This window comes from Ictidomys tridecemlineatus, chromosome 3 (assembly GCF_052094955.1).
Source record: "Ictidomys tridecemlineatus isolate mIctTri1 chromosome 3, mIctTri1.hap1, whole genome shotgun sequence".
Classification (NCBI taxonomy): Eukaryota; Metazoa; Chordata; class Mammalia; order Rodentia; family Sciuridae; genus Ictidomys; species Ictidomys tridecemlineatus.
The window spans coordinates 13,504,436-13,532,146 of NC_135479.1; the positions used below are offsets into that span (position 1 = coordinate 13,504,436).

A 27,711-nucleotide genomic window follows, 5' to 3' on the forward strand; every position below is an offset into this window, starting at 1 on the left:
GAAAGTAAACACACATATACTGCTTTTATTATTATATAGTTGTTAGTTGAATGAAAACAAATAGCTAAAAAGTTTTCCAGTGATAGAAAAACATACTTGGGTAAGTTATGGCACAATTTTTTGTGTATTCAGACAACAGAAATGTGTATTTTTGCACCAACTGCAAATGCAGAATTAATGAAACTAGGGAAATGAAAGGTCAAAAGGAGCCTCAAACACATCCACTATTTTAAGATTTTAGATAAAGAAGCAGAGAATAGAAAAAAAAAATAAAAAAGAAAGAAACCAACATATACACCATGATAACAGTCTTTTTTTTTTTTTTTAATGACTTCCTATTTCATTTTTTTTCTAAGAGCACTGGGACTCTTATTGTAGATTATGTATCATCTCCTCTTTGGCTATAAGGTGTGTAGTTTTGTTAACCAGAGACATCAATGAGTTCAGTTTCTGAGACCAGTCATTTAATAAATTATTGGGATCCTTGGGTCTCTGGAAGTTGATGATTCCTGCCAACCTATCTACTTTAGCAAAGATGGTCTTGTTAACTACTAGATTCGAGAGAAAAGCCTCTGACTCCTGCAAGAAAAAGACAAACTGAATTAAGACAGAATAATTACACATGATACAGAAAACTTAAGGAAAGCATTTTTTAAATTCTCCATCCAAGAACATACAAGGCTAAAATCCATTACTAATAGCAATTGCTGACTATAAAATGATAATGTACTTATCCTAACTAATGTACTTATTGTATGACAGTCAAAGGTATGAAGGAAACCTCAGTCTCTAGGGGGTCAGGGCTGAGTCGAATGTGCATTTCTCCAGACTCAACCACTGGTGCAGGGGACCAGAGCCTTGGCAAAACGTGTGTCAGTTAATTTCCTTCTCTCTGTTTCCCCTTGAAAGGCACTCTGGTATAGCTTGTTGCCAGTGTAGAATTCATGCTCTACCATCTGGCACATAGCCATGGGTAAGACATTTTGCTTCTAAGACTCTAGTATCCTCATCTGTGAGAACTGTTCCCCGATTTTCCTACAGAATGGGCTTTCCAGACGGTCACACACTGCTGGGTTTTTGTGTTCATTCTGTCAGCGTGAAACATAAACCTGAAGGCAGTGCTCCTCTAAAAGCCCTTTTCAGGTGAACTGTAGTCAAGTCTTCCTCAGATTTTTTTTTTTAAGTGCTTAGGATCGAACCCAGGGACGTGTGCATACTAGGAGAGTGCTCTACCACTGAGCTGCAGCCACAGCCCCTCCTCACATATTCTATTGATGCAATTCATTTTTGTGGAGACCTAAACATATTTATTATATATACATGTCAGACTTCAAATTAGTCAATGTAAAATTAATATTTAAGTGAAGGATTTTTTTGGGGGGAGGGAAGTAATAAGGAGTATTTTGGGGATTGAGCCCAGACCATTGAACCATAACCCCGGTCTATTAAGTGATGTGAGCCACATTCCCAACCTTTTTTATTTTTTACTTTTGATGCTATTTTAATTAGCATACATAATATCAGTAAAAAAATATTACTTACGCTATTTTTTGGTACTCAAGCTTGAAAAACTTTCTATCACTAAAACTTACAATTAATAAAAAACCAAAATTCTTTGTTTACTACTTACATCAACAGACAGATCGAGAAGTTGTGCCATCCTTTTCATTGTTATCCGAGTATAATATTTGGCCATTATTCTAATATTCTGGTACAGGACAGAGGGCAGGGAACACATAACAGCTGTTAGTAAGATTGAAAGTCTTTTTCATATCCAAATTCATTTTCATATCCAAATTACTTAAAATTTCAGACTCAAAGCTTTTATTTTTATATAACCTGCCACCAGAAGGAGGCTGGTTCTAAACTTTAAAACCAAAAATAAATGTGGACATACTTTGATTTCTGTAGTTATCTGAGAACTATTGAGTACTTTACACAATTCTTTAAATATAGTTAAAATCTATGCTTGTTTTTAGCTAAATTAGTGATTAAAAAATGATCAGAGAGCATCTTAGAATACTTTACCTACTTAAAGGTAACTTTCAAGTTTTCTAATTTCTGTGGAAATGACACTGGAGTTAAGACATAAAGACTCCCAGTTATTAATATCAGTGCTCTTAATAAAACACCAACACTTGCAAGGAAAAATTAGGCAGAGTGGAGAGCAGAATGGACTCATCTCGAAGCAGCCAAACCTGGGCCTGTACCAGGGCTGACAGTGACACTGACCTCCCTGGAAGGCAAGCTGCACTTTAGGCCCCATCTTTCCCATCACCCTTTATTTGCACCAGTGGCCACATTCTCTCTCTTCTCTTCCTTAAAAAACTCCATACTATCTTCATTCACAGCCATATAGCCCTTGATTTAACCAACCTTCTCATCTTCAGTATTTTTTTTTTTTTTTTTGTGGAAGTGGGGATTGTAGGATCTTACTGGGGGTGCCCTACCACTGAGCCACATCCCCAACCTTTTTTATTTTTTACTTTGAGATAATGTCTCACTAGGCTATCCACACTGGCCTCAAACTTTTTGATCCTCCTGACTTAGCTTCCTGAGTAGCTGGGGTTACAGATTTGTGTCATGGTGCCCAACTTCTAATTTTGTTATCTTTAAGCCCAATCTCCATATGCACAGAGGGACTCTGAAAATATAAACCTGGATACTTTTTTTGTGTGTGTGGTGCTGAGGATTGAACCCAGGGCCTTGTGCATGCAAGGCAAACACTCTACCAACTGAGCTATACCCCAGCCCCCTGGACATTATATTCTTACTTAAAAGTTTTCACTACTTGAGAGTATAAATGTGCATGATCCAGACCCTTCCCACACCTCCTTCCTTCCAAAAGCCCTGATGCCCCTGTACTTTTGCTCAGACCATCTCGTCTACTTAAATAGCTACTTTCCCTTGTTTCATATTCACCTCTTCCTTTGTAAATCTTACCACACTCATCAATTTATATGTTATCTAGTGTGACCCTTCCTCAAGGTAGAACCAGTCAATTTTCTTCTTATGCCCCAATTGACTTGCTACATACTTTTACTATAATATCTTAATGTTTTTACTTATAAATACTTCTTTATTTAAACTTTTAAGAAGCTTCTTCCCATCCTACCCACTGGTACTGGGTATCTCTACCACTGAACCTCATACCTAAGCCTTTTTAAATTTTATTTTGTGAGAGAAACTTGCTAAGTTGCAGAGGCTGGCCTCAAACTTGTGATCCTCCTGCCCCAGCCTCCTGAGATGCTGGGGTTACAAGGATGAACTACCATGCCCAACTGACTTTTAAGCTTCCTAATGTAGGGGATGGTATTCTTTTTTTTAGTTGTGGGGGGGGGGGATGCGGGAGGTGGTGGTATCATGGATTGAAATCAGGGGTACTCAACCACTGAGCCACATCCCCTGCCCTATTTTGTATTTTAGAGACAAAGTTGCACTGAGTTGCTCAGAGCTGAGGCTGGCTTTGAACTTGTGATCCTCCTGCCTTAGCCTCCCCAGTCGCTGGGATTATAGGCATGCGCCACGACACCTGGCTGGGGATGGTATCTTATTCTCCTATGTGCCCCAACACTTTGTATTGTATCTGGAACATAGACTGCTCAAAAGAATATTTCTTATGTGAATGAATCAATATTGACACAACTATGTGAAGATTAAAGTTCAATTTAATTGCTATGCTACCCACGCTGGGCTCGAACCTGTGATCCTCCTGCTCCAGTATCCTGAATAACTGGGATTATAGGTGTGTTCTACCATACTCAACTCTTTCTGGTTTATACACTATAAAATTTTGTCTTCCTCAAATAAAACATTCTAAAATACAATTACCTTTCCTGAAAAGCCAAAAATAAGAGGAAAAAAAAAAGATAAGATAGAGGAGTTAAGCTCTGACACACTATGGGAAATACAGAGCACACATCTAAACAATAAACTTTATACATTACTACTACCTAGGGCATAAAGGGGAAACAAATCCTAAGGTGAAGAATTAAAAACATAACATCCTACTAATTAGAATTAAAAAAAATCCTGTACCAAATTTAAAAACTAATATTTTAGCTGAGCATGGTGGCACATGCCTATAATCCCAGAGGCTCGGAGGCTGAGGCAAGAGGATCACAAGTTCAAAGCCAGCTTCAGCAAAAGCGAGGTGCTAAGCAACTCAGTGAGATCCTGTCTCTAAATTAAATACAAAACAGGGCTGAAGATGTGACCCGGTGGTTGAATGCCCCTGAGTTCAAAAGAAAAAAAGTTTAGCCATGCCTATAATCCCAGGAGGCTTAGGGAGGAGGAGGCAGGAGGATCACAAGTTCAAGGCCTTCCTTAGCAATTTAGTGAGGCCCCAAATAACTTAAGACCCTGTCTCAAAATTTTAAAAAATTATTTTCTTAAAAAAGTGCAGGGGTAGAGGATGTAGCTCAGTGGTAAAGTGCTCCTGAGTTCAATCCCCAGTACTCTGAAGGAAAAAAAAAAAACCCATGGTGGCATGCACCTGAAATCCCAGCCACTTGAGAAGCCAAAGCAGGAGGATTGAGTGTTTGTGAGGCCAGTCTTGACAACACAGCAAGACTGTCATCAAAAAAGAAAGGAAGAAAGAAAGAAAAAATTTAAGTGGTACGGTGTTTGCCAAGTGGCTTGGAGGCCAAGGCAGAAGGATCACAAGTTCAATGCCAACCAATAAAAAATAAAAAGGGTATGACAAGGCTCAGTGATAAAACACCTCTGGGTTCAATCCCAAGATGATGCAGAAAAGTAAATTCACTAGTTGAAGGTTAAAATAAAAACTGGCATCTCTATCATGCAGATTCTTACATGTTCAACAACTCTGTTCTTCAAGTCTTTCCACCTTTTTTCACCTTCTTCTGTAGAAGCAAAAACATCAGTTGCAGGACTCTCAAGGGAACCTTTCCTTAATTCCATCCCATAGTCTTCAACAAGTGTGGACCAACGCATCAACTCCATTGTAGTAAAAAGCTTTAAAAGATCCCTGTGAATTATAGAAAATTTAATATTCTAAATCCATCAAAATGAAGGTTTACCATCCCCAATCCAAAAATCCAGAATCCAAAATGCTCCAAAGTCTGAGATCTTCTGAGACCTGACATGATGCCATAATTAGAAATTCAAAACTTGACTGCATATATTTGAAGGCAGGTTGTGATAATTTTAAAATGCCGAACTTATGTGTGAATAAGTGTAAGAAAACGATTGATTTTTGGAAGTACAAAAAGTCACAGGAAAAATGGTGTGACAGTGTCACTTTTGCTTTCTGATGGTTCAATATACATAAACTTTGTTTCATATACAAAACTATTAAAAATATTGTATGAGCCAGGCATGGTGGCATACACCTGTAATGTCAGTGACTCAGGAGGCTAGGTCAGGAAAGTCACAAGTTCAAGGCCAGCCTTAGCAACTTAGCTAGACCCAGTCCCCCCTAACCCCAAAATAAAAAGAGCTAGGAATTTAGCTCAGTGATAAAGTGCCCCTGATTTCAATCTCCAGTATCCCACCAAAAAGTGTGAGTTTAGGGGCTGGGATTTTGGCTTGGTGGGTGTGAGGTACTGGGTTTGATCCTCAGCATCACATAAAAATAAATAAGTAAAAATACTGGGTTCATCTACAACTAAAAAAATATTTAAAAAGTATGAGTTTAACATACTCAACTCAATAAATGTAATTAATTAATCATATAAATAGAATTAAGAATTAAAATGACACAACCATCTTAATAGATGCAGGGAAAGACTTCAACAAAATTCACCACCAACTCATGATAAAAACACTGAAGAAACTAGGGATAAAAGAAACCTACCTCAATGTTATATGACAAATTGAAAGCCACATCACAATGAATGGGGAAAAGCCAAAAGTACTTCCTCTAAAATTGGAATAAGACAAGACGTTCACTCTTACCACTCCTATTCAATATAACACTAAAAATTCTAGCCAGAGCCAGCACAGAAGTGCACACCTGTAATCCCAGTGACTCAGGAAGTTGAAGCAGGAGGATCGTAAGTTTAAGACCTGCCCTCAACAACTTACTGAGACCCAGTCTCAAAAAAAAAAAAAAAAAAAAAAAGAAAAGAAGAAAGAAATTCTAGCCAGAGCAATTAGGCAAGAGAAGAAAATAAAAAGAATAAAAACAGGAAAGGAAGAAGTCAAATTATCACTGCTTATAGATGATATATATGATCCTACACTCAGAAGATCTAAAAACCTCCACCAGGAGGCTACTAGAGCTAAATAACAAATTTAACAAAATAGCAGATACAAAATCAACATACAAAAATCAATAGCTTTCCTATATACCAGAAATGAAGATCTTGACTTAAAAATTAAAAAAGGCCTGGGCATATAGCTCAGTGATAATGCGCCGCAGGTTCAATCCCTAGTACCAAAAGCAAAAAAAAAAAAAAAAAGAGGGCTGGGGCTGTGGCTTGGTGGTAGAGCTCTTACCTTGCACACATGAGGCACTGGGTTTGATTCTCAGCACCACATAAAAATAAATAAATAAAATAAAGATATTGTGTCCATCTACGACTAAAATAAGTTAAAAAAAAGAAAAGAAAAAGAATATGAACAATAATAAATGATGGAGAGGATATGGAAAAAAAAGGAACACTTACACTGTTGGTGGAATTGTAAATTATTACAATCACTATGGAAATCAGTGTGAAGTTTCCTCAATAGAATAGGAAAGGAAGCCAGGCATGATACATGCATACCTATAATCCTAGCTTGCTTGCAAGGCTAAGATAGGCTGAATTTGGAAATAGTTCCAATCTCAAGCATTTCAGATAAAGAATTTTTAGCGTGCAAAATAGAAAACTTCAAAAAGTCAACAGTTTTTATACCTTTCTATTTAGTAAAAGAAAACAAATTTAGGGCTTGGGTTGTGGCTCAGTGGTAGAGCACTCACCTAGCACATGTGAGGCCCTGGGTTCGATCCTCAGCACCACATAAAAGTAAATAAAATAAAGGTATCGTGTCCAACTACAACTAAAAAATAAATATTAAAAAAAAAGAAGACAAATTGATTGCTAGTCAACTGATTTTACTATCACTTTGCCCATAATTCCAAAAAAAGCATTGCCCTACTTAACATTCTGCTCTCTCCTGTCAATCTCTGAAATAACTGTAAACACACTAATGAAGCAGATTAAAAAGAAAAAAAAACACCTCTTAAAACGTAAAAACCCATCATGCTTATTGTGAGCATATCTGTTTTACATGACAGATTATAAGAAGTGTGTACTTCTAAAAAATACAAGTCCTGGACTATTAACAATAAATTTATAAAAGAGCTAATTAGCTGCTCAAATTGGCTTGATACAAAACTTCTAAATTATAATCTCATTATGTTAATTTCTAATGCAATACTAAAAACACCTCACCACTTAATTCTAGTTTCCACATATAAGAGAACATAGAACCCTTGACTGTGAGTTTGGCTTATTTTATTTAACATAATGCTCTAGTACAATCTATGAGCAATCAATTAAGGAGTGTACACTCAGGTGAGACAATTTTCTTTCAAAATATTTTTTCTAATGAGACATACTATGCTAATTACAAAAGCACTTACTTGTACTTGGGAATTTCTTCTAACTTCTTGTCACCACTTATTCGATGAACCAAATCTGACTGTTCATTGTCAAAGGGAGCCAGGATAACATAGAGAACAACACTTTTCAGAGCCTAAAAACGTTAAACAATACAACAGATTATATTCAAGACTAAAAACGTAATGGAAACTTTGGCAAGAACTGAAAAATTATGGAATGATTATACATATTAATTTTAAATTTTGAACTCCAAAAGTACTAGAAGGAGCCAGGCCCAGTGGCACATGCCTATAATCCCAGTGACTCAGTAGGCTGAATCAGGAGGATCTCAAATTCCTCAAATTCAAGGCTAGCTTTAGTAATTTAGCAGCACCTTAGGCAACTTAGCAATATGTGATCTTGAAATGAAAAATAAAATTAAAAAGGGATAAGGATATGGCTCAGTGGTTAAGCACTGGGGAAGTCAATCCCTGGTACAAAACAAAAAACAAAACAAAACAAAAAAGCATTAGGGGAAAAAAACCTTACCAGGCTGCATTTTTTATTTCTTTCCGGAATATTTAGTTTTTATAAATCCATTAAGATAAATATTTGCTACTTCTAATTTAAATTACTACCTTGACTAACATTTTTTAAAACTTTTTAAAATGTGCTGGAGATCGAATCCAGTGCCTCATGTGCTAGGCAAGCACTCCACCAGTAAGCCACAACCCCCAAAACATTCATTTTTGACAAAAGTACACAGGAAAAGTTCTTACAATAAGCTGGCAGCATAAACACAGAATATATACATAAGCTACTTTGTAAATGAACTTTCAAAAGTAATACTGAATCTTATTTGTGATCTTTGTTAGCAGGTGACCAGCTGTACATAAAAAACATTAAACTGGATACCATGGTGCACACCTATAATCTCAGCAACTCAGGAGGCTGGGGCAGGAGAATCCCAAGTTCAAGGGTGAGCCTAAGCAAGGAGACCCTCTCTCAAAATGAAAACTAAGGACAGGGGACACAGATCAGTGGCGGAGACCCTGGGTTCAACTCCCAGTGCTACAAAACAAAACAAAACAAAAATTAAGCCTACATATCTTCAAAAGTGATATGTAATTTAAATTATTGGTCAACTAGTCTTATACAGTAAGGATATACTGAATAGAAAGAAGCACTAAATTACTACAGTTACAATGTTTTGAAATAAGAATATCCAAGATCTTCTAACTAACAAGTATCAGTGTCAATTATTAGAATATCTTACCTGTTGCCACTTTTCGCTTTCTGCCTGTATACAGGGAGTATCATATATTGCTCTGTAGTGCTTACAAATAGACAAATAGGACCCCTCATGCTGATCCAGTTGAATCATTAAATTATAGTATTTCAACTTTAATTTCTGAAAAAAAAGTTGACAAAATAAATTGGGGTTCATGGGTCTTATTCAAACTCTGTTAAAATAAACACACAGTCACAAATATGCTCACCTCTGTGTTTTCTTCCTGGAAAAATTTGGTGTTAATTTTCTTGCTGATAATTTGTGTCCGAATATAATCCTTTACAGCAAGGCAGAGCCTCATTTGCTCCAGAATAAATTCCACTCGCTCTTTTTTTTCCATTGACCCATAGGTTTCCACCTAGCAGAATAATTCCCCAAATAATATTAGTTGCAACAAAATTAAAAAGGCCACTGTCAAATAAGAATCTTTATGAACATACAGTAATGAAAATAAAAAGGGATGGAGATATAGCTCAATGGTAGAGCTATATCTTGGGATCAATCTTCAGTACTGAGGGGAAAAAATGATTTACACCATACAATGTAAAGAATAAATCAGATTAAACACGATGAAAAATGTTTCTGATATAGTACTTGGTGTATAAATTCACAAAGTCCAGAATGACACTCAAGACAAGAAAGAATGAAGGCTATTATTATTTTATTTTGATCTGAAAATGTTTTCAGGAAAATTATAAATACACAAAATGACCACTGATGTTTCATTTACACAACTTTATGTACTCTCCACATGTCAATTACTTTGAAGCAAATCTTGTTCAACATATTACATGCAAATTCAGTATGTATCTCTAAAAGATAAATTTTGGGGGGAAAAAAGACCATATAGAAATATTCCTTGTATCATCAAGAATCTAGTCATTCTCTAAGTCTCATGTATTTTAAAAGGTGAATTAAAATCCAAATAGAGGGCTGGGGATGTGGCTCAAGTGGTAGCGCGCTCGCCTCGCATGCGTGCGTCCCGGGTTCGATCCTCAGCACCACATACCAACAAAGATGTTGTGTCCGCCAAGAACTAAAAAATAAATATTAGAAAAAAATTCTCTCTCTCTCTCTCTCTCTCCTCTCTCTCTTTAAAAAAAAAAAAAAATCCAAATAGATTCACATGTAATTGGTAGCTACATTTTTCTTTTTTTCATTGTCATTTACTTGATGAAGAAATCAAGTTAATCATGCTATCCTTTATAAAAGTATACACAGAGTCTAGGTATTGCTGAATACTTCCTTGTGGTATCATATCCATTCTGTGAACTGATAGTTAAACCTAGAAGCTTTTAGGGGAGGTTTGAGATTTTTGTGGGCAAGACTGTTTCAGAGAGGAAGTTTGGATTATGTTATCACATGACTTTCCTGGTTGAAAAATAGAACCTGGAAGCAAAACAGGAGACAGTAAAAACAAAACAAAACAAAAAAACCCTCAGTGGTTGCCAAGGTCTGGGGAAGGAAGGGATGAACAGGAAGAGCACAGATTTATAGGACAAAGAACCTATGCTGAATGACATAACCATAAGTGGTATGTGGCATATTTCTGAAAACCCACAGAAAATGCAACACCAAATATGAATGTAAATGTAAAATATGGACTTGGGTATGATAATGATGAGTCAATGCCTCAAAATAAAAAATACAAAGGGCTAGGGACACAGCTCAGTGGTAAAGTGCCCCTGGGTTCAATTCCAGTACTAGGAATGGACAGACAGGAACAGGACACAAACACACACACACCTAAAAAACCAATTTGGTTCAGAAATTTACCAGATATCAAACATTCATTAAGAATAAAGAAAATGAACCAGGTGTGATGATACACACCTGTAATCCCAGTGACATGGGAGGCTGAGATAGGAGGATTCCAAGTTTGAGACCAGCCTTAGCAATTTATTGAGGCCCTAAGCAACTGAGTGAGACCCTGTCTCAAACAAACAAACAAACAAACAAACAAACAAAACCCAAACCAAACAACAATACCATATTCCTAAGGCATAAGTAAACAGTGCATGAATTAATTATTTTTTCTTTTCTTGGTACTAGGGATTTAACCCAGAGGCATTTTACCCCTGAGCCACATGCCTATGTGGCTTTTTATTTTTAGACAGGACCTCACTAAGCTGCTGAAGCTGGCCCTGAACTTGCAATCCTCCTACCTCAGCCTCCAGAGTTGCTGGGATTATAGGTTCATGCCACTGTGCCGGTATATTACTTATTTTATTTAAATTCCAAAGACAATTCAAATGTTCAAATAATGGCTCCTGCGCTCGAGCACACACATGCATGCACACACACACACACACACACACACACACACACACACACACACACAAATCAAGGTAAATGTGTTTGTCCTAACTTTTCTTCAAAACTGTTTAAGAAGTTAAACGTAGTTGGTCTATTATATTATATAGTTTCCAGTGGCCTGAATAACCTCCCCCTGTTGCATTAATTCTTACTCTTGGTGGTTCAACAAAAAGTGATGAGGCATCAGTCAGCTACTTCCACAAGACACTGGTAACTCAACAACTTGCTTTACAAACTCCAAATTGCAGCACCTTACCTGTAATTCTTGTAAAATGGAGGCTGCCTCTTTCACGTCACCATTTTGCTCTTTTATAGTTGCTAATGTTTTAGTCAGTCGAGCACGCTCAATTTCAACATAAATCTAGAGATAAAAGAAATTTATGTTATCAAAATTTCTGTAGAAAAGTGTTAAAATTTATTTAGTTTTGCTTTCTATTTTTTGCAGCATTGGGGATGGAACCAAGGGCCTCACACATGCCAAACAAATGCTCTACCACAAAGCTACACCCTCAGTCAAAATGTGTTAAAATTTAAAAGGTATGGGCTGGGGATGTGGGCTCAAGCAGTAACATGCTTGCCTGGCATGCGCACGGCGCTGGGTTCGATCCTCGGCACCACATACAAATAAAGATGTGTCTGCCGAAAACTAAACAATAAATATTAAAAAATTCTCTTAAAAAAAAAATTTAAAAGGAATAATTGAACTATTATGGGGGCTGGGGATGTGGCTCAAGCAGTAGCTCGCTCGCCTGGCATGCGTGCGGCCCGGGTTTGATCCTCAGCACCACGTACAAAGATGTTGTGTCCGCCAAAAACTAAAAAAACAAAAAAAATATTAAAAAATTCTCTCTGTCTCTCTCTCTCTCACTCTATCTTTAAAAAAAAAAAAAGAACTATTATTATATATAGGAGTACTTATCTTACTGCTGTTGTGCACTCTATCTGCCATGTATATATTTCATAAATACAATTTTAAAGAAAATGTCTCTATGAAACATTATCTATATTTTTCAGTTTTGCTTTCAGAACGTAAATATGAAATGAGTATGTTTTAACAAATAATAGGACCATAAGCTATATAAATGGCACAAAAAATGAAAAGTGGCTTTAAAAGAATTGATTATTTGAAAAATAACATACTTCATAAAGAGGAAATGCAGTTCAATGTCTACAATTCCACAATTCCACCATTGCTCAAAGTCTGATTTATCTATTTATCTTTTCTTTTTTCTTTTTTTTTTTTTGGTGCTGAGGACTGAACTCAGGACATCATGCAAGCTAAGTATGTGCTGTACCACTGAGCTACACCTCCAACTCAATTCATCTTTATATATAAGACGACTTTAAAAATATCTGATCTTGCTAAGTATTAAAGTTGTTGGCATTTTTTGTAAATATATCTAACATTAGCAGACTTATAATTTCTAAGAAATTAAACATTAAAAACTTAACTATAACCTTAAGAGTCTACTGAATGAATCTAGACACTCTGCAGCAACCCCTTCCATCCCCCACTCCCTAAAACCTTAATTTCCAATAATATTGAAGTACTTAAAGTTTCCTAAATATACCATGTGCTTCTTACTTAGGTACCTTTGTATATCATTTCCCCCATGTCTAACATACCCTATTTCCCACACCCTGGCCCTATATATTTTCTATTCATTTTAAAAAAGTTACATAAAATTTGGACTAAGTTCACTAATTCCTAGAAAAATCCGGTCTTACTAAGACTGATACTATTTAAATATATTCATTTGCATTTGAGAAGATACTAAAAAAGAATGTACAAAAATAATAACAGCTGTATTACGCTGATACCATTTTAAGAATTTCTCATAAAAATAAACATACACCATAGATACTTAAAGCTCACCTTTCCTTCTGTAACCATTCGGAGAGTATCGATTAATCGAAGTTTGACTGGGAGGTCTGTGATTTCTTCAACATAAGTACAGCACTGTTGAACCATTTTTGCAACAGCCTAAAATATTAAAATTTATTCATAAGTAAAATTCATCCCTCATACAGGGAAAAAATGTATTCTAATGATGGAAAGGCTAAATGTCTAAATTTGGTCAAATTTGATCTTCCCAAGGGGTTACTCTAGATACTGAAATGCCTATAAAAAACCTTAAATCACATCAAAACCTTTGATACCTAAGAAGTACTGAATATCTAGGCACAAATCATAAAGTTTAGAAAATCTCAGATGCAAAGATGCAGCTTAGCAGAAAAGCATGAAAAACATGGTAGCAGACTGAAGGGGGAAAAAAGGGATGAGAAAAGACGAGTTCCACAGTGGCTGGAGATGGAAAACAAGAGTCAGTGCACAAGTAGAAGGTAAAGAGTTCCATCCTCTGGGTGAGAAGGAGTCAGTCACCCATACTCGCCTCAGTAAAATATGGCACTTATAGTCAGAATCTCCTGCCCTTGGTTTCCTCAGAGGTAGTGTAAGAGGACTGGACTACATTCCCTCAATCTCTAATACTCTATGATCTAGGTCGAAGGTTGGCAAACATTTTCTGTAGATTTTTGGAAATATTTACCAAGTAACTACTTATAGACCATATAGTTTCTGTGGCAAATACTCAACTCTGCCTTTGTAACTCAAAGCTGACAGACAATATATAAACAAATCAATGTAGCTGGGTTCCAACAAGTTTATTTACAAAAAATAGGTGGCAAGTGGAATTTGGAATTTAGTGCATCACCTGCCAATCCCTAATCTAGATTTTATTTTATTTTATTTTTTTTACAGCAGGAGTAAGAGCTGTTTATTGTAGGACAGAAGGGGTATATATACATTACACACAGCTTATCCTAATTAACATAAACTAGATACAGCAGTCAACCAATAAGGAATCTCCACACTTAATGGCTCGCTGGAGTTACTTCACAAAGCACTCCCTCTGGCAAAATGCCAGGTGCCATCCTGACTTGTTTACAGACCCTAACATGGAGTTAAACTGGTCATGTGTTCATACATAAACATAGGAAAATTATGTCCAGTTCATTTTACTGTCTTTCCTATTCCTATCCCTCCTCCCTTTCCCTCTTTCCCCTTTGTCTAATCCAATGAACGTCTATTCTCCCCCTCCATTATTGTACGTTAGCATCTGCATATCAGAAAGAACATTCAGTCTTTCCTTTTTTGGGATTGGCTTCTTTCACTTAGCATCATAGTCTCCAGTTCCATCCATTTACTGGCAAATGCCATAATTTTATTTTTTATGGCTTAGTAATATTCCTTTCTGTATATGTACCACTTTTTCTTTGTCCATTCATCTGTTGAAGGGCACCTAGGTTGGTTCTACAGCTTAGCTGTTGTGAATTGAGCTGTTATTTTAAATATCACATCATAATTACTGCTAGTAACTAAAACACTAAAGCCATCAAGAAAAACATTAAATTACATTAAGTATCATGTAAGAAAGCAGAAAATAGCATCCTTCCATCTTGGAAGGATTTCCATGAAAAATAATGAATGTTCAAATAGCTCAGGTTATACTTTAAACTATGGTGAAAAATCAGTTGTTCAGAGACCAGGGGTTCCAGAAAACTAAGGTTGTTTTGTTTTTGTTTTTATTTTGAGAGAATTTCACTATGTTGTCCAGCATGGCCTTGAATTTCTAGGCTGCTGATCCTCTTGCTTAGTCTCCTGACTAGCTGGGACTACAGAAGCACACCCAGCATGCCCAGCTAAAGCTCAGGTTTTACTTACATTCACCAGCAAAGCAAAAACAAAGCAAAACAAAAAAGCAACAACAACATCAAATGAGTTAAAGACAAAACAGTATTATCAATATTTTAATTTGAAGTGAATATACTGCTGCTTTCTGAAAAAAATGTAGGTATGTCAGTAAGTCTTTAGGATAAGTTATGGTTGGAATGATCCCTAAGCTCAGGTGATGGCAAGTAAGAAACCCTTAATGGAGCAATGTAGGAAAAAAGGTTACTTTCCAAGTCTGCTTATGCAAAAAAAGAACAGTTTTAGGTAAGCAATAATAAGTCCCTAAGCACTTGCCCTATCTATGAGGATTTAACGTGTCATAGGGAAAAGAACAGACCAGTTCTAGTTCTGGTGTCATTAGCCAGCTGTGAGAGTGACTCCATTCCTTTCTCCAAGAAGCCCTCCCTAACACACTAACCATATAATTTCTTCCTCTGCTTTCCCTTATAACTTTCACTACTCTTGGGCCACTTAGTTATTAAATACTGCCCCACGTATGTGTATAATGTTTTATCAATCTTAAGGATACATACTAAAGGCATACATTCATACTTCTGATTTAGATTCCTCACTAAGCTACATGCTACTTGAGGTCAAGACTGACTAGCTTGCATGTTTCTTTATGTCCTCACATTCCAAGAGCCTTAAATATAAATCTTAATTTCTCCATCCAAAAAGTAATATATTAAAAATACCTCCACTAGTTCAAATTATATGACACTATAAAATTAAAATTAAAGTTGTATTTTAGAGTATGTGTTTTTATGTGAGTAGGTACTGTGTACTGAACCCAGGGTCTCTGGCATGGTGGGTAAACACTCTACCAGTGAGATACATCCCCAGCCCTTTTTTGGGGTAGGCAAATAGGTTTTATTCAAAGACAGCTCTGAAGGAAGTTGGATGAAACTTCATTGTTTCAAAAGTTCCATCTCCAAAGAGCTCTGGAATGAGAAAAGCTCCCCTCCCACACATTTTTTATTGGTACTTTATGGTTGTACATAATGATGGGATTTATTCTTACATATTAACACATGTACACATATGACAATATAATTTGGCTAATACTACCTCCCAGCACTTCCCTCCTAACTCCCCACCTCTAGTCCCTTGATTCCTTTCCTCTACGGATCTCCCTTTGACCTTCATGAGAAGCGCCACCACCTTTCTTTTCCTTTTTCCTCTCTAGCTTCCACATGAGAGAAAACACACCCTTGATCTTCTGAGTCTGGCTTATTTTGCTTAATACAAGGTCTCTAGTTCCATCCATTTTCCTACAAATGACATAATTTCATTTTTCTTTATGACTGAATAAAACTACATTGTGGGGTTGTGGCTCAGTAGAAGAGTGTTCGCCTACCATGCATGAGGTACTGGGTTTGATCCTCAGCATCATATAAAAGTGAAATAAAGATATTGTGTCCAGCTAAAAACTAAAAAACAAAACAAAAAACAACATTGTGTTTGTTTGTGTGCCACATTTTTTTTTATCCATTCATCTGTTGACAGGCATCTAGGCTGGTTCCGTAGTTTGGCTGTTGTGAATTGTTACTATAAACATGGGTATGCCTCTATTACTGTACATAATGACTTTAGTTCTTTAGGATAAATACTGAGTGGTATAGCCCTTTCTATTTTTATCTTGAGATAGGGTCTTGTTAAGTTGTCCAGGCTGGTTTTCAACTTGCAATCCTCTCCTCAATCCCCTAAGTAGCTGCAATTACAGGCATGAGCCACTGCACCCAGCTAGAATGTGGGTGTTGAACTGTCCAAATACTACATAAATAGATGTTTTTGTTTCTTTTAACCCTAGATGCTTTAAGGCTTCTAATTAAGTAGCACTTTCAAAACTGTTCCATACAAAGCCAAGTCTTCTAGAAAACTGAAAGACAATTTTATCTAATAATCGTCTCTTAAACAACAGAACTGAGCACCAAAAGGTATATTTCAATGAATTTAACATTCACATATATTGGACCTCCCCAAAACTACAACTTAGCTAATTGTTAAATTTAGATAATTAAAAACAGCCACATCAAAATAAATATTTACATCTGTAGTCACATAAATGCAACAGTTTTATTTGTAAAATTGCTGAAAAGAAAAATGTTATCACTACCAACAATTTCCACATGCAGAGAAACTAGACAAATCCTAGTTTGTTTTAATTAGTTTAGCAAGACTTGGTAAGTGGATATTTAAGGGTTCTTCTAGTGAGCCATTCCATAATACCTTTATTTTACTTATTTATTTATTTTATCTGGTGCTAAGGATCAAACCCAATGCCTCAAGTGTGCAAGGCAAGCACTCTATCATTGAGCCACAACCCCAGCCCTGCTATTCCTTTCTTAAGAAGTTTAAATCTGTGAATTAAAAGGTCTTTATTCATGGAATGTCTAAGATTTGGCATATGGAAACGTAATCAGATAGCTAAATATATTGGCAATTTATAACCTGTTGACATAAATGGGTGTGCAAATTTTTATAATCTAAATTATTGAACTGCATGTTTTTTCTTCACCCCAAATCATTCCTGACAGGTAGGCTCAATCTTTTTAATATCTGGATTACTGTTTCAATACAAGCCAAGAAAATAACTTTGTAGTAATCAAAATGTTACCCAACCATATATTGTTTACTTTGGTGTAAATACTGGTGAATAGTGGTCAATAGTTTTATATTCCTAAAAAACTAAAAAAACCAAAAACCAAAAACTCAATCTACTTAAGGCAACGGCTCTATAAGGATACAGTGGTACATGCCTGTCATCCCAGCTACTTGGGAGGCTGAACCAGAAGGATCACAAGTTCAAGAACAGCTTTAACAATTTAGTGAGAGCTTGTCTTAACAAATAAAAAGGGCTGACGATTCAGCTCAGCAACAAAGTGTTCCAGGGGTCAATCCTTAGTACTGCCAAACAAACAATAGATTCAAGCAGTTAAACACATAATTAAATTAGAACATTAGGGCTGGAATTGTGGCTCAGAGGTAGACTGCTTGCCTAGGATGTGTGAGGCACTGGATTTGATCCACAGCACCACATAAAAAAAAAAAAAAAAAAAGATATTGTGTCCACCTATAACTAAAAATAAATATATTTTTTTAAAAAGATTATAACATAATCATTACATTAAAAAATCAATCAAGAAATAGACAAAGCTGCATGTTTATTTTATTTTTTTGGAAGTTGTAAATGGACAGAATGCCTTTGTTTATTTTTATGTGGGAGGATCAAACCCAGTGCCTCATACATGTTAGGCAAGCACTCTGAAACTGAACTATAGCCCCAACCCACAAAGCTGCATCTTTAAGTAAAATTTCATAAAAATATTCAAACAAATAAAGAAAAAACAGAAGTTATTTTGAGAATATGGCTAGAATTTTAAAATACCCACTAGAATGTTGTACAATTGACTTAACAAATTTTCAGCAGATTCATAGTTTTCTAAAAGTCCTTATTAAAATGTAAATATATTTGCTTTTTAAGCAATCATGAACTCACCTGTTTTAACTGACTCCGCCTTTTTGACAGAAGCATAATATTTTCATTAAGTAAATCCCATTCTTTAGCCTCATAGCACATCTTCACTACTGCAACTAAGATACGGGATGTAGAAACCATATCAGAAGCCTGCAAGAATGGAAATACATTAAAGGTAAAAGGGACAATGTAAGTGACAGTAATGGTAATTGGGATTTTCACTATAATCTACTTACAGTACGTGTTTGTTTTTCTAAAGAGAGAAGGGTTTCAATAACTTCTTGAAGTCTTCCTTCCTAAAACAAAAGATAAAAATGAAAAACATGAAGATAACAATGAAAAATGACATCACCAACACAAATCAAATATATCTGACCTAAATTGAGATGTTTCTGAAACAGATGGAAAAGAAAAACAAAGGCCTATTCTAGACAGGGGGAAAAAAATCTACAATTATCTTGTTTCTCTCCATTTCATAATAGTGCTTGCTTCTCCAGTGAATCCTTAAGGCAGTGGTTCCCTACTTGGTTCCACAAGTTTTCCTAAATATGTAGAGAAGCCTAAGGAAAACTAAACATATAACAACAATGATGTCTCACCTGAGAAAAACGCCAAGTTTTTATTTTGGATTCTAATTTATCAGACTCAAGGGTGGTGGCACATGTTTATCTTTGCATTAAAACTCTAGCTGGTAGTTGCAAAACACTTTGAAGAATAAAAAGGGGAAAATAATTGCTTTCTTTACAAACTTACTGTACAGATGTTTTAAAATATCTGTATTTTATTCTCATAGCTATGAGCTATGAGAATAAAAAAAGATATTGGTGCTACAAAGATAGGAAGCTCTGGCTTAATTTTACAAGGATTTTCACTCCAGTACCAGGGATTGAACCAAGGGGTATTCTACTACTTAACTACATCTTAAGCACTTTCTATTTTTTATTTTGAGACAGGGTCTTGCAAAATTGGCCAGGATGGCCTGGAACTTGCAATCCTCCTGCCTCAGCCTCCTGAAGTCACTGGGATTATAGGCATGCACTACCATGCCCAGCTTCAATGACTTTTAAAAATAAATTAGTAATCATGCTTACAGGGAAAGACCACATGAGAATACCTATACCTGCTAAAGTGAAAGTCCATGCTCTCAAGCAGATATTGACCCAACTGAATACATCCCTTTATGTCAACTGATAATAGCCTCTCCACACCTCTAGCATATACAAAAATAGAATATTCCCCCTGGTACATACTTTAAGAAATAGCAATTAAAAATTCAAATAATATAAACTAAAGAATACACCAGGACTAAAACAGATCATTTTATCAGAAACCATACATTTTGATTAAAAAAAAAAAAACCCACAGCACAAAAACTGAAATGATTAAGATATTCATATCAGTAACAATTATGTACACAACTCTGCCAATGAACTGGAAACAATGAGTCATTAAAAGTTTTTTGAATTTAAAAATTGTTTTTCAAACAATAAATGAAAAACTTAATGACATTCATAAATGATGAAAGAAACTATAAGAGTTTTTTTAATTAAGGGTCTAAATAATGTTTGAACTTTTCAAAATACTGCTGGCAAGTTTTAAACTATGTATTTTCTCTTCTGTTTTTGGTGGTGCTGGGGATGGAACACAGGGTCTTGTGCACACTAAGTATACTCTATGCCGTGCTGACCACACTGCAAGGCTAAACTGTGTATTTTCTATGCATCACAGAATATGTACTGCACAACCACTGCCTAAACTTACTTTAAATCCAAAACCTGCATATTAACATATTTTAGCAACATTTCCTATGCAAAGGGAAACCCTAAAGAATCATATACAGAATAAACGCTGGCCAAATGTTCATCAGAAGAACAATGAATAAATCTATAAATTTTCCAAAGTTGAAGGCTAAAAAAAAAAATCTTAAAAAAAAAAAAATCAAACAATCCTAGGACTAGAACGACTGCTAGAGATTACTTAATGCCATCCATTCACTTCAGAAATTAAAAAGGCTGAGAATCAGTTTAAGTGAGTTGGCTCAGTCACAGTGTATTAGCAGAACCAGCCTCTTCCCTCCCAGCCCCATGTTCCCTCCACTACACTGCAGTGCTCCCCCAACATACTAGTTGAAATCATGCTCTTTGTTTTTGATCAAAGTAATCTCCACAGGGAAATGGATGATATCTGGAAAACAAAGTATAAAAATTCAAATGCAAAATACTTCTTGTTTACTGATAGTCACACGTCACATTTACAATTGCTGTGATTATGATATAAAAAGTATACTTTATTATATGGTATTCTAATTCAGAAGCACGGGTACTGCCAGGTGCCATGGCACAGGGCCTGTAATCCTGGCTACCTGGGAGGTGCAGGAGGATCGCAAATTTGAGGATGGCCTCAGCAAATTAATGAGACCCTGTTTTAAAATTTAAAACAAGTAAAATAAAAAGGGACAGAGATACAACAAGAAGTGAGCCCTTGCCTAGCACGCACAAGGTCTTGGATTCAATCCCCAGTATCTCAAAAACAAACCCAGACACATACAAAAGCATGGGTACTAAAGAACTGCACCCCATAAGGGAGGGAGTCAGACTACTCTAAAGCCATGGCCTTCAGCATCAACAAGACATTAAATATCATCTTCTCAGAGAGGTGTTCTTGGCCAAGGCTCTGTAAAATCAGCAATCATTTAGCACCTCCTTTAACACTCAATCTTACTGACTTTCTGCTTTGCAATTACCCCAAATTATAATCTATTAATATTTACTGTCTTAGTACTCTCACTAGAATGTAAACTCTAAGAGCAGTGACCAAGTCTCTGTTGTTGTAGCTCAGTGGGCCGCTGCATCACCAAACCAAGCACCTAATGCTGCGTCTGCAGATATTATGGTATATCCCTTAAAAAAAAAAAAAAAAACTTTTTAAGAATAGTTATAGATGGACAGAATACCTTTATTTTATTTATTATTATGTGGTGCTGAGGATCGAACCCAGTGCCTCACACGTTAGGCAAGCGCTTTTTCACTCACTGAGCCCTAGCCCGGGCCTTGGTATACCCTTTTATATAGTTTTGGTGGGGTGAGAAGTACAGAGGACTGAATCCAGAGATGCTCTAACTACTGAGTTACATCCCCAGCCCTTTCTAATTTTTTATTTTATTTAGGGACAAGGTCTCACATTGCTGAGGCTGGCCTGAAACTTGCGATCTTCCTGAGTGGCTGGCCAACCTTTTATACCTTTTAGCAGATTTTTTTTTTTTTGGTGGTGCTGGAGATTGAACCCAGGGCTTTGTGCAATCAAGGCAAACACTTGACCAACTGAGCTATGTCCCCAGTCCCCAGAATTATTTTTTTTTTTTTAAGAGAGAGTGAGAGAGGGGGACAGAGAGAGAGAGAGAATTTTAACCTTTATTTATTTTTTCTTAGTTCTCGGCGGACACAACATCTTTGTTGGTATGTGGTGCTGCTGAGGATCGAACCCGGGCCGCACGCATGCTAGGCGAGCGCGCTACCGCTTGAGCCACATCCCCAGCCCCCCCCAGAATTATTAATGTATGTATCTCACCAACTTAGAGGTTTATAAGTTTCATTAGGCCTGGATCCTTGTTTAAATTAAATTGTTGCTTTCCTTAAAACAACTTGCACATAGTATGTATTGGTTCAATGGATGGACACTGACCTGAACTATTCAGTTGATATAAAAGTATGGGTACTAAAGAACTGCACCCCATATGGAGTCAAGACAATTGTTGATTTTTACTGTCAAAATAAGGACAATTGATTTAATTTAATGTTATTTGAGGAATACCACCAAAAATTTCGAATCATACCACTTTATTTTCCCAATTTTCAATATTCAACCCTATGGTTAAATGCCTTCCTCCTTCCTGTCTATTCACAAAGCTCCTGAAATTCTACTTCCGTGATGCTGCCTTTCAACTCATAGGGAACAAAAAGGCTATAGCCATCCAAAACAAACTTGTTAGAACATGTGGCTTCTATGACTCATTCTTCTCACTAAAATAATCCTTGTAAATGAGGTAAATGACTAATAAGTTTGCTGAACATCAATGCATGTTGGATATCTGTAAAGTTTGTATGTTTGCCTCCTTCAACTCCTAAGTGGATCCAATCTGTTAATGATTTGTTAAACAACCTAAACAAGAAAAGGGCTAATAACAAGTTAACACAAACAGCTGAAACTTAAAGTCAAATGACCTATTTCTACAAAAAGTAAACTGTTTAACAATTTCACCTCCTCTTCACTGTTTATATTAACCTTGAGAAGCTGTATGTGACCAAAAGAAATGATAAGACATTAAGGGGAAGGAGAACCGAAGGATATAGTATTCAACTTAAGAATGTAAGTAGTCCCCAGATAACCATGTCAAATATACCAAAATGAAGAAGAGAATGGAAAACCCTTTGTGCATGAAGAGCTGCTAAAACTTTATCTTTATAGTTCAGAAAAGGCCCACTTTAATTGTTATCTCCTCAATATAAGGAGGAGAGATAACCATCAAGAACTAGTATCACTTTTATAATTTTATCTACCTGACAGTGTTCCCCACAATGCCAAAGAAGCATTAGAATGAAATGGCTAAAAATAATGCTCGGGTCTACACTGATCTACTTACTACCTTGCACTTCGTCAAAAAATTATACCTCTTGACCCTCAATTCTTCAGAGAAATAAGCCTACTAACAGCATCCTCTCCATAGAACTGATACAAGAATTAAATCAATAGTTATAAAGATATTCCTGGAATATAGTATGTACATCATTATCATAGTAGCTAACATTTTTAGAAACTTATACAGCAATAAAAACCAGTTATTGTTATTTGCTAGGCAGGTCAGTATGTAGACACAGAATTGTAGATTCAAATGGCCTAGACTTGGCAATTTTACTACTAAGGTCTAGACTTTAGTTTGCTTTTTTTAAAGCTTCTGCTATGTAAGGTTTTCTCACCTAAAATATTCTTTTTTTTTTTTTGTACTAGAGATTGAACTCAGGGGTACTTGACCACTGAGCCACATCCCCAGCCCTATTTTGTATTATTTAGAGACAGGGTCTACTGAGTTGCTTTTAACTCGTGATCCTCCTATCTCAACCTCCAGAGCCACAGGGATTACAGGCATGCACCACCACGCCCAGTACCACCCCAAATATATGTTTTTTTCAGCTGTAGGTAGATACAACACCTTTATTTTATTTATTTATATGTGGTGCTGAGGATCGAACCCAGTGGATAGTCTAGTGCTCCACCACTCTACAGCCACAACCCCAGCCTAATCACCTCATATATTCTTATTAAGTTATACTAACAATTTTTATCTTCAAATGTCTTCCACAATTAAAATAAAAATTGTCTGAAGGAAAGTAAGTGCAAATTGATGATCCCTTAAAGAGGTGTGAAAAGAATTCTATTCCCATTGCTTGGAGACCTGAGCTCCCATAAACCATGTGAGCTACCTGAACTCTATCTTCTTACCAGTGAAATAACAAAACTTCCTTCAGAGTTTTTATTGATGGATTCAAAAATAAAAACAAAAAGAATGTATTGGGGCTGGGGATTTAGCTCAGTTGGTAAAGTGCCTGCCTAGCATGCATAAGGCCCTTGGTTCAATCCCCAGCATCACCAAAAAAAAAAAAAAAAAAAGAAAAAGAAAAAGAATATATGTTAAAATGTTCCACACATTCCAGAGTAGAGTAGAAATGCAGTGTTACTTTTCTTTCTCTTCTTTTCTTCAGCAGTACTGGGGACTGAACTCAGGACTCTATGCATGTTAGGCAAGTGCTCTACCACTGAGCTATATTCCCAAACCTTTTTATTTTATTTTATAGACCCTGCCCTCAAATTTGCAATACTCCTGCCTCAGTCTCTCCAGTAGCTGGGATTGCAGGCATGCACACCCACATCTGGTTAAAAAAATAATTTAAAAATTTTAATGTTTGGCAGAATCATTAAAAATTAACATAAAATGGGGGCTGAGGTTGTGGCTCAGCAGTAGAGTGCTTGCCTATCATGTGTGGAACCCTGGGTTTGATCCTCAGCACCACATAAAAAATAAATAAGTAAAGGTATTGTGTCCAAATACAATTAAAGAATAAATATTAAAAACAATTCATATAAAAATTAACATAAAATGAATAATATAAAAGTCAGAGAAACCTAATTTATGCCTTTAATTTTACCTAGTGTAGTAGGCTCAAACATTCTTTGTTAAAAAAACTTTCATTACTGAGGCTGGGGAGGTGGCTCAAGTGGTAGCGCGCTCGCCTGGCATGCGTGCGGCCCGGGTTCGATCCTCAGCACCACATACAAACAAAGATGTGTCCGCTGAAAACTAACTAACTAACTAACTAACTAACTAACTAACTAACTAACTAACTAAATATTTAAAAACTCTCTCTCTCTCACTCTCACACTCTCTCTAAAAAATAAATAAATAAAAAATAAATAAAAAGATCTGTGCCATTAATGACCAGTTTTCACACACACACACACACACACACACAAAAAACAAAACAAAAAACTTTCATTACTTATCTAACACCAAAGGCCTTTGAGTGTGCACGTCTTTTCCACTGTCTTGAACCTAATAATGTCCTCAATGAAGACAACATATGCGATCATTAGAACAACTGTGGCAGTGAGGCTTTTTTCCCTTACCATTCTAAAAGCTCTCTGACCACAAGAGCTCTAATATCTTTATACTTCCCAGATCTAACTCTAGCTAGGTTCTGCACAGAGCAGGCTGTTATCAGAAGAAATTGGTAAAGAGAAAAATTTTTTCCCCTCCCAGTCTCAGTTGCACTTCTCCTAAAGCAAATAATTTGTTTCTTATTTATGGACACTATCATTCTATGAATTCCAAGCAGAGGTGCAGATGGTGATTTGATACAATGTCTTACTAACTTGCCCAGGTTGGCCTTGAATTTTCAATCCTCCTGCCTCAGCCTTCAGGGTAGCTGGGATTAAAGGCTTGTGGCACTGCCCAGCTATCCACATTAGATATTAGATATCCATATCTAAGCATTAAGGTATTTCACATAGAAATCCATATTCCTGATTTCTCCCTCAAATTACCAGCATTGGTAAAGATCCATCTTCATCCTTAAATGGCAAATATCAACTCAAGATGGAAAATTGTTCCTCTCCCTGGGAAGTGCTCAGAAGTTCAGGTTCCTACTACATTTGACTCAATAGGTGAAATAAAATAGGAAAGAGCACAGCTTTAGAATTGGTCTATGGATTTGCATCCTGGCCCCACTACTCTATTAGCTGTATGATCTTGGGGTATGTGACTCAACTTTCCCTAGCTTCAGTTTCCTTGTTTGTAAAATAAGAGTAATAGTAATACCTATCAAATAGTGCTGAAGTGAGGATCAAATGAGTTTGTGTATGTAAGCACTCAGCAAAGTGCCCAGCACTATAGAAAGGACCTAATAATTGCTAATTGCTGGCAGCTCTTATCCGCCTGAAAATGTAGGCATTTTAATTTCTCCACCCTTATGAATAGATGTTTCTTTACACTACCTGGTGGAAAGCTCAGGGACAAATTTATGGCTACCCCTCAACAAGCATACCAATCCTAGTTAATATAGGCATATCAACTTCATCTCTCTCCACCCTTGCTTTTTAAAAGTCCTATTAAAGCCAGGCGCAGTGGCGCATGCCTGTAATCCCAGCAGCTTGGGAGGCTCAGATAGGAGAATCTTGAGTTCAAAGCCAGCGTCAGCAATTTTGAGGCATGAAGCAACTCAGTGAGATGCTGTCTCTAAATAAAATATAAATTAGGGCTGAGGATGTGGCTCAGTGATCGAGTACCCCTGAGTTCAATCCCCAGTACCCCCCCAAAAAAATCGTATTAAAATCATTTTCCTAAGAAAAGCATTAAAAAGGCTTCCATAAGAACTAAATGTGATGCACTGCTTGATACTCCCCTTGCCTATGAATTCACTACACTGTAACATTCTTTACAATAAGTTTCTTAAGGAACAAAAACAATATTCAGTGAAGGCATCCCAGGTGAACAGTAATACATGTTTGTGGCTGAATTGATCTCCCAGGACTGAGTATAATTCTTAGCAACAGTCCCTGATGGAGTTGATTCTGCTGCAACCAATCCCTATGAGGCACACCTAAATTCTGAATCCTAGATTCTGCCTATTACTAACCTTGGAACCTAACTCTTGAATCTTGTATTATGTGAAATAATTATACACAAAGTTGCATGACACAGCACAGGGGGTCAAAATATTTGGACCAAGTTAGTTTCTCTTTCATGGTAGAGGGGTTGGGGGTGTAGCTCAGAGACCTAGCATATGCAAGCCCCTGAGTTCAATCTCCAGTACAGCAAACCAAACACACACATGCGATTCCATGGTAGATAAGCATGTGGGCTATTGTTCATCATCTCCCTAATGGGCACTCTACCCTTCAGCTACATCCCCAGCCCTTCAGTGCCTGCCTTTCTTCCTGCCTATACTTCCCTAAGAATGACTCCTCCCTATCTCGATCTTACTACTTACTAAGGTTCAGTACAAATGTCAGCTTCTCCCCTGCGTGTTCCAGTGACACTTTACACTTGTAGAGCTCACCATCATGCATGACGTGACTAATTCGTTACTTACAGGCTCGCCATAAGTACAGGGGTCCTAGGCTTGTCATCTTTGCACTATCACTTTCCTTCTCCTCCGGGTCAAAGACCGGCACATTGCCAGGATGGACATAAATTGACTCTTAGCTGGAACCATGGACTCCTGATCTAGCGGCTGATGGGCGCATCGTCAAGATGGAGGTGACTACAGCGCCACGGTGGATCAGAGCATGCAGAAAAGTAGAAGTACAACCGGTCCCACTGTGCGGAGGCCACCTTCGGGGAGTCCTGCGGAAGCTGTAAGCCATTGGCGTCCTCTGGCTGCGGTGTCCTCTCGATGGCCGGGGCCAGCGATGGCGGGGCAGACTTGGGGTCTCCCACCCATAAAGGCCTCACCCGGGCTGGGCAGGCAATAGGGGATGTGCGCTCCAGCCCGCAGGCCCCCTGAGGCCTAAGCAGGCTCGGCGCCGTGACTCAGCCCCTGGCGCCCGCCAACAGCCAGCCGGCCTCCCCTCACCTTGGCCAGCTTCTCGCACTCGGGCAGGCGCTGATCCACCGTGGCGCTGTAGTCCACCTCCATCTTGACGATGCGCCCATCAGCCCGCTCCGAGCCGCCGTCCGCCATGGTTCCAGCCTAAGAGTCCCCTGATGTCCCCCTGCTTCGGCCACCACTCGTCACCCACACCGGAAGCCGCCCGCGCACCCACTCAGGCAGTGCGTCGGGAGCCCGCTCGA

General features: G+C 37.2%; 1 protein-coding gene across 1 annotated transcript; it reads right to left on the bottom strand.

Annotated features, from left to right (window-relative positions):
- On the bottom strand, positions 1 to 27,711 carry Psmd12 (proteasome 26S subunit, non-ATPase 12). The gene is made up of 11 exons (XM_005328227.5): positions 27,494 to 27,711; positions 18,605 to 18,664; positions 18,390 to 18,518; positions 13,034 to 13,141; positions 11,414 to 11,518; positions 9,050 to 9,199; positions 8,827 to 8,961; positions 7,592 to 7,704; positions 4,816 to 4,990; positions 1,631 to 1,708; positions 1 to 579 (listed from the first exon to the last, which is right to left on the bottom strand). The coding sequence occupies exons 1-11, from the start codon at positions 27,599 to 27,601 to the stop codon at positions 370 to 372; spliced, it is 1,371 nt and encodes a 456-aa protein (XP_005328284.1). The 5' UTR covers positions 27,602 to 27,711; the 3' UTR covers positions 1 to 369.

Coding starts and splice junctions, on each gene's coding strand:
- Psmd12 (XM_005328227.5), bottom strand. CDS start 27,601: ATGGCGGACGGCGGCTCGGAGCGGGCTGATGGGCGCATCGTCAAGATG. Junction 9,200..11,413: donor CCATTTTACAAGAATTACAG/GTAAGGTGCTGC, acceptor TTATTCTGCTAG/GTGGAAACCTATGGGTCAAT. Junction 7,705..8,826: donor AAAGCGAAAAGTGGCAACAG/GTAAGATATTCT, acceptor TAACGTTTTTAG/GCTCTGAAAAGTGTTGTTCT.